This window comes from Notolepis coatsorum, assembly GCF_963971535.1.
Source record: "Notolepis coatsorum genome assembly, chromosome: 8".
In the NCBI taxonomy this organism is placed as follows: domain Eukaryota; kingdom Metazoa; phylum Chordata; class Actinopteri; order Aulopiformes; family Paralepididae; genus Notolepis; species Notolepis coatsorum.
This window is the reverse complement of record NC_140172.1, coordinates 116128430-116136329: the sequence shown is the minus strand read 5'-3', so window position 1 is coordinate 116136329 and position 7900 is coordinate 116128430. Positions and strand designations below refer to the sequence as shown.

At 39.6% G+C, this 7900-nt stretch overlaps 1 protein-coding gene across 1 annotated transcript; it reads left to right on the top strand.

The window, feature by feature from the left end:
- Positions 1-3884: 3884 nt before the first annotated feature.
- LOC311233126 (heart- and neural crest derivatives-expressed protein 1-like) lies at positions 3885-5740 on the top strand. Its single transcript, XM_084320015.1, has 2 exons — positions 3885-4519; positions 5270-5740. Exons 1-2 carry the CDS (start codon positions 4031-4033, stop codon positions 5363-5365), a joined length of 585 nt encoding a protein of 194 aa, XP_084176141.1. The 5' UTR covers positions 3885-4030; the 3' UTR covers positions 5366-5740.
- The last annotated feature ends 2160 nt before the right edge of the window (positions 5741-7900 follow it).

Sequence of the window (7900 nt, the reverse complement as noted above, 5' to 3'; positions counted from 1 at the left end):
AAATGCCCAATCACTTTCCTATGTATGAATGACAGGATAGAACAGACTAGAACAGAACAAACACGACCCACCCAGCATTTGTGTGGGTCGATCTCTTTACTCCAAACATAACAGCAACCCGGAGAGCTATAGACTTCTGTAGCGGCTCTGGATTTCACATCTTGACCACAACACAGGTTTTAATCCTATAGCTCTTCTGGTCTCTGGCTCAGGAGATAGTTGCTAATGCTCACGAACGTTGATTTGACCGTTCTGAAACCACAGCAATAACATAATGTCAGAATCTTAAATTGAGAGTGTTAATCTCCTTTGAACACCATCATTTCAGATGGTTTGGCCGTGGGGAGGGGGGCATAGAACTGATTTGTGCATACTTCCCAGAAGTGATCCACATTGCACGCATAACGGTTAATCAGCTAGCTTGCATGTAGACAAAGTTGCATTGCATGCCAGAGATGAATATGAAATACCGTACCAATAAACACAGCGCCAGAAGACAGAGGAAGAGGAGGGAGAGGGGAGAGCGGGGGTATTTTCCATACAGAGCGTGTTAGGCTTTGAATCAAGGGATATTTGTTTAAAAACGCAGAGACCAGAGTAAGCACTCTGAAGAGGCACTTTTGAAAAATCTACATGATGACACAAACAATTATGAGGAGAATTCATAACACAGCCAAGATGGCTCCTTATACTTATGACCTATTTTGGATGTTTCCCCCAGGACAGCGAGGGCTGGGCAGAGAGAGAGAGGGGGGGGGGGAGAGGAAAAGAGAGAGAGAAAAAGAGAAAGAGAGAGAGGGGGAAGAGAGAGAGGGGGGACAGAGAGAGAGAAGATAGAGGAAAGGAGAGGGGAGAGAAATGTTAGAGGGAAAGAGAAAGAGAGACAATAGAGGGGAAGAGAGGGAGAGAGAGAGAAAGACGATAGAGGAAAAGAGAGAGAGAGAAAGAGATTACTGATGTCGAGACACAATATTAAGAGGTCAGTCCTGATGCCAGAGTATTTCAACACTCCCCAATGATGGCACACATTGAAAAGAGAGGGGAAAACATTAAGTCCACAAGGAATGGAGATGCTGATGCACTTTCATTGTTTCAAAAAGCAAACGGTGCCCATGCATGAGAAAGAGAGAGAGAGAGAGAGAGAGAGAGAGAGAGAGAGAGAGAGAGAGAGAGAGAGAGAGAGAGAGAGAGAGAGCGTTCTTTGGGGGAAAATATGACCAGTATTGTATTTCATATCTGTGTTTTGGACGTCTTAATCAACAGTGTCAGGTTTTCTTATGGAGAGTCTAGAGGCCTGTATGGTGTTTTTCACATTGACAGGAGAACTCCATGTGAAGGGCAAATAGAGGAAGAGAGGGGAGGATATTCTGAAGTGGTATACCATATATTTTTTTGAATAGAAAATAAAAACATTATTATTATCATTATTATTATTTTATATGATATGAAATAGGTCTATATTATAGCTTGTTTTGTGATGTGTTTTACACAATAGAACACTTTATTTTATAACATATTATGGTTTTATATGATTGCAGGAACCATTTCAGTCCATTTAATTTCGGTGGGTATATGAACCCACATTTTGACAATTCAGTGGGCTAGCTGGTCTGGTTTTATGGTGAATCCTTCATTATCAAATGTTTAGGCTTAATAATCTTTAAATGTTATAAATAAACTCACAATGATGACATGAAAAGGGTTTGCAAGATGGTCACATCACACCATATTAGGCTATAAAGATATAGCCTTGCCTTGATTAGGAAATCTAATCATTTTCATGTAATTATAACTCAGTAAGGCTATGTGATTATCTGAGGTCACCAATGGTCTTACTATTCACATTGGGTTTTTCCAATAATACGTCTATAGGTCAGGCCTAGAAATAGGCCTATTAATTAGCTCATTGTAATGCAGATGACCAAAGGGGGCAACAGTGCAACAGAAAGAGAGATTGCCGCATAAATAATAACGGACATAATGTTGTGACCACTATGGCATTAGCAAAGTATGACGGTAAAACATGCCGCAAACGGCTCTAGTATAAACAGTGACCTAGCAAGGATGGCTTTCATGGAATAATATGTGTTCGACTGGAACGTGACACCTCTTGATTTATGGCTATATTTAGATAAGACAGGCAGTAAATGGTTTCTAAATAGCGTCAAGGTCATGTAATGTAATGGGATAATGTTTTAGGCTGATAGAGATAAGATGGTGTGCTGTGCTGTGTGAGGGGGTTTGGTGGTGAGGCGATTAACAATGCAGCGTTCCTTTCCACCGCCTCGGACTCTCACGTTATTGCTGAAAAAAAAGTATCTTCTCCTCTATTTCTCACACTAAACAAGGAGATAACGCGTTCATCTGACATAGACGACCTGCTTCCTATATACCAGAACTGACCGGTGCGTGTAGCCACGTTCACATTAGACTGTTTAGCAATGATAAATTGGCCTTAATTCACATCTGACTGGTTTTGATCAGCCAATCAACGCCCAAACCAGTAGGCCTTTCATGCAATGAAAAATAGGAATATTTTGTCACCTGCAAAATTGGAATAGAGCTATGACAATATGTTTAAATAAATGTGCATCATAAACAAAATATCAGAAATTAATTATCCACATGCTACGGTTGATCCAACGGTTTTTAATAGAGCCCTCATTTTAAAACACGACAGTAGGCCTATAATGCAACACTGCAACGAATAGGCAAACTATTTTATAAAACACAATTACTGAGGTGTAGCCTATATAAGAGATTACATTTTTTATCAGGCCTGTCTGCCATCCATTGGAAAGAAAGAGAGAAAGAAAGAAAGAAAGAAAGAAAGAAAGAAAGAAAGAAAGAAAGAAAGAAAGAAAGAAAGAAAGAAAGAAAGAAAGAAAGAAAGAAAGAAAATAGATAACTTAGCCTATACACGTATTTACAAATATTTAAGCACGTAAATCCCCAAAACATGACATCATACAAAAAATCCTTACAGCCCACTAATTTAATTATTGTCATACATTATCAAAATGCAAACAATGGCATCATTACTGGTATATATTTCCAAATGTGTTAAGGAGGAGAGTATAGCCTCAATTTAGTGTGTATAGAGATGCGCTCCTGAAAAAACGGCTTAGACACATTCCTCGAGCAGTTCTTAATGTGTAATTCCTGATATCAACAAACGAGTTCATGCAATGTATCCGACTTTCCGTAATAATTCAATATAGCATAATAAGCTACAGAAATATACTAGGCTACTTGTAACATTCATTAAAAAAAGGAAAAGGCCATGGTCTATAACTACAGTTTGCATAATTATCAAAATCACTCGTAAAACTCGTGAAGAAAAATCTAAACAATTAGTCCTGGCTACAAAAGGTATTTTCAGATAAAAATTAATCTCAAATGGATTAATATGTCTGCATATACTCTACCTCTTTAATCAGATATTAGTAATAATACACTGTACCAAATAGCCTACCACGGTGCCTCTGGTGAGATTATGGGGCCCCGTGGCGAGTGTTATTGTAAAGCATCTCTCCAATGCCTCCTCCCAGTCCCGGAGCTCCTCTCTCTATTGGTTGACTCGTCTCCATGCTGATCTGGAAGCCATATAAACCTGGGGCCTCGCACCGACTGCAGGGTCAAATTTCTTGGGCAAATGAGAGCAGTTGGAATACTTGGGGGGGGGGAACACAAAGTGGACCCCAGCTAGCTAACAGTTGTCTGGAATTATATGGCCTATTACTTTTTTTGTCCAGATATCTTCTGTAAAAGGATGACAACCAATTTATAGCATTTTTTTTGTTTATATATATTTTTAAACAACGCGTGTTTAGGTTTTTTAGCCTCTACCTGTCTCAAATGAATGCAATCGTCAACTATTTAAATTAATCTTGAATGACCTCTATTAATATAAGCGCACGGTGCCTGAGCGGCGAGCGTTCTTCGGGCCCGAGACGAGAGTGAAGCTCGAGGGAGGAGGGACCGAGTGAACAGCGGCAGCGCCTCGACACACAACACATCTATTTAAAACATGAACCTTATCGGGAGCTACCAGCATCACCACCTGATGCACGAGACGTTCCCGTTCGTCCAGAGGTGTCACCAGGACGCCCCGTACTTCCAGAGCTGGGTGGTGAACCACGGAGAGGTGCCCCCGGACTTCCAGATCCAAACGCCCTACCCGTCGTCGTCGTCGTCGGAGTTCGGAGCCCCGGGCGCCGCGCAGCACGACGCCCCGCTGGACGGGCTCTCGGCGCGGATGGGGAAGAGGAGAGCGTCGGGGCCGAAGAAGGAGCGCCGGAGGACCGAGAGCATCAACACCGCGTTCGCCGAGCTGAGAGAGTGCATACCCAACGTCCCGGCCGACACGAAACTGTCTAAAATCAAAACGTTACGACTGGCGACGAGTTATATCGCCTACCTAATGGACGTGTTGGCTAAAGATACCGGAGAAACGGAGGGCTTCAAGGCCGAGATCAAGAAATATGACAACAGAGATTTGAAACGGAAACGGGAACTGGTATGTTTTTCTCCTGAACGCCAAATGAACAGCGTGTATCCGCATCATGCACACAATATAGTCCACTTATTGATCATGTTATTAAGTATGCAAAACAATAATTATGTGTGGACATTATAAGCAAGTGCTGCTATTCCATTCTGTTTCCAAATGAAAGCACATTATCTTAACAATACACAAATACACACATAAATAAATATATAAATAAATGCATACATAAATACATAATAGTTACACATACAAACAGGATTATAATTTCAGTTTCCAGTAAAATTGCTATTTGTTTTAAAGTTAGAATAACATACCACCATTTGATGAGGATCCATATAGGCCTAATATGCACGTATAAGCAAAAAGTATAGTCAGCTTTGTTATTCACCTGTATAATATATAGTCATGACTTTACCCTATATGGATATTAGTCTGGCACACAGCCGATATATATATATACTATACGGATTTAATGGGCACATTTGAAAACAGTTATCCATTGTTTATGAGCTTATATGCGCTTGATTTTATGAGCTATAGCCTGATAAATATCGCTTCCATCGCCACCAGCCTTACTATAGATTAATGTGCATTAAAATGGTATTTTGAATCTTACAGGCCTTGTGAGAATGGCGGTTTTAGCTTCTTATCACGTTGCATTTTTAGCTCCCATTCATTTAAGCATGGATTATTTTATAAACCATACCATATCATAACATAATCATATTCGTGTGTATTTTCTCTCTCTCTCCCCCACAGAGTGACGGGCTGCAGGAGTCGTTAGGGAACGAGAAGAAGTTTAAGGGACGGACAGGCTGGCCTCAGCAGGTCTGGGCGTTGGAGCTCAATCAGTGAACTCTGGAGTTGCAAGAAAAAAAACCCACTCAGAGACTCTGTATTCAAGCACTCGCTGCAAGGAATACAACCACTTACACACTATCTAAACCGACTACACGTGCAATGTGCGAAAGAATTAAACACAAGGGCGCCTTTGGAAGAATGAAGTGCAGACTGTTGAACTACCCTATGATGATGAACACTTATTCGTACAAGTTACGCAACTTTCTGTGGCGTGGGTTATAATAACTTGACACGCACGTTACACTACGTTTGTGGTGTTTTATTTTTCCCCCTCTTCTTCTTCTCACGATGCCAGTTAAGTTCAGCACTAATTCTCCCCCATGGCCTACTGTTGACTACCGTATATTGTTTATTGTAGAAGATACTGAATCTACCTCAAATTTAATGTCACTGTCCGTTTGAAAATAGACTAACGAATAAATTTAGACTGAGACACTTTGTAGACATGTGGGTAAAGTCTGTACTTATTAATGAACTGCAAAAGTAAAAAGAAAAGAAAAGAAAAGAAAAAAAAAAGAATCACGCATAACATGTAATTGCAACAAGTCGTTGAAATGTTCAGGGAACCGTGTTTTCAACATGTAGCCTATGTGAAGTCAAGCTATAGGGTAAATAAATCACGTAGGCATATTTTATTGTGTTACAATTATTATAAAGCCAAACAATCGCCCTCGGCTATTTATATTGTGTATACTGAATTGTTTATATATCATGAGACTCCAAGTATAGACCACCAGACGGGTTGCGAACTTGCGACTCAATCACAGAATTAAAATGCATCCATTCTAATTCTGTGTGGATTTCTGATGTACTCGCTGTAAGAATTTCCTTCTGAGGGCAAATAAAAACATCATTATGATGATGTTCACAAAAGTTAATAGAGACAAATGTACGAAAAAAAAACGGAAGAAAAGCTAGACTCAAAGGGTTTATGGTTTGTGAGGTAACTTTCTTATTATTTCTTTTTAGCTATAACTGCTGGATCAATATGGCTTAGTAAATAAATGAAATAGCTAGTTCACACTCATACGTTCAGAATGTAATACTAGGAGGTGCAATTTATGGAAGATGAATACAATTTGCCCATACAATTTGCCCATATTTCATAACACTATAGCCGTTTGTTGGAAAAAATATATAAAATGTGAAATGTTAGAATACGAATACTAGCATTTATCCGACAGCCTCATAGTTATTATCATTACTACTGTATGTTCTTTTCACAATATAATTTAGAATAACCATAACCTCGCCTATATAGGTTATATAATATAATCAGTGGAAAGGCCTGTAATTGAATAGGCTAATATTATGCTAGGCTATTTGATAAGGTAGGCTAATATTATGTGTATAATGGTTGATCAAACGTTGCAGGGCAGTACGCGCGCCGACCACCCCCATCAGCCATCATAACTTTTGTTTTACGCACAAACGCGATACCGTTCTATTACTTACGTCAACGGTTATCAAGTCTATATCTCCCTTACATTAGTAGGTATGGTCCTCACGTCATTAATTTGTGAATTAAATGATGTGTCCTATAGGCTATTGGCCGAAGTGATCAGTTAGCCCAAGGCAAACGTTATGTACACTATACTATACCACTTCAGAGCCACTTGTGAAATATCAGCTACACACTGTCCGCAGCGATGAAAACAGCTCCGATATTTATTGTCCTCATTCTAATTTCTATTGTCTATGTATAGGCTATGAGAACACTTCAGGGTCCATTTATGCCTATATGCAAAACCTAGTGTGTCAAGTGTGGAACACCGCCCGAATTAAGACTTCTAATGTTATTTCCATGGCGTACAATCAAATCAATATTATTATTAGTGAACATGCGTTAGTTACTCTCCAGAAAAGTAATAGCAGTAGAAGAGAAGAGAAGTAAGACTCAAACTTGTGTGATGTCATCGTGTAAATTATCTGGAGCTGCTCTCCATCTCCATAGACAGTGAATGGGAGATTTTGGATCCACAGAACGCCAATTTTTATAGACGGACGATAACATTAAGGGAGGGACCCAAGTGTATTTCTTGTTGCAATGTTTACTAATGCAATAGCTAACACAGGAAATACATTTGGATCTCTAAACTGTTCCCTGTCAACATAATTCCAGTGAAACTGTGTATACCCAAACGAGCTTCATTCTAGTGGTGTTCTCAGTTCTGAAAGAGAAAATGTACCCAAAATACTCTGGGTATCTGAGTGCTCTCAGTGCCATCGTTCCAAATTAATTGTCTGGAGCAGCTTCAGTAGAAATTCAGCGGGAGAAATGCAATGGCGATATCTAGCGGTAGAGAGCTGCAATTGCATACACAATGCATGCAAGTGTAACCTGTAAAAGCCAGGTAGATCATACATAGATACTTCAGACTGATGATATAATGAAATTGAACAGCCCATATAGCCAACTTGTAATTGTACAATGCTGTGTAGTTAAATCTACATAATTTGGAGTGTGAATGTGATGCATCTCCTTCAGAGTACAAGCTTTGGATTTTTTAATGTACGCCACAGTAACAT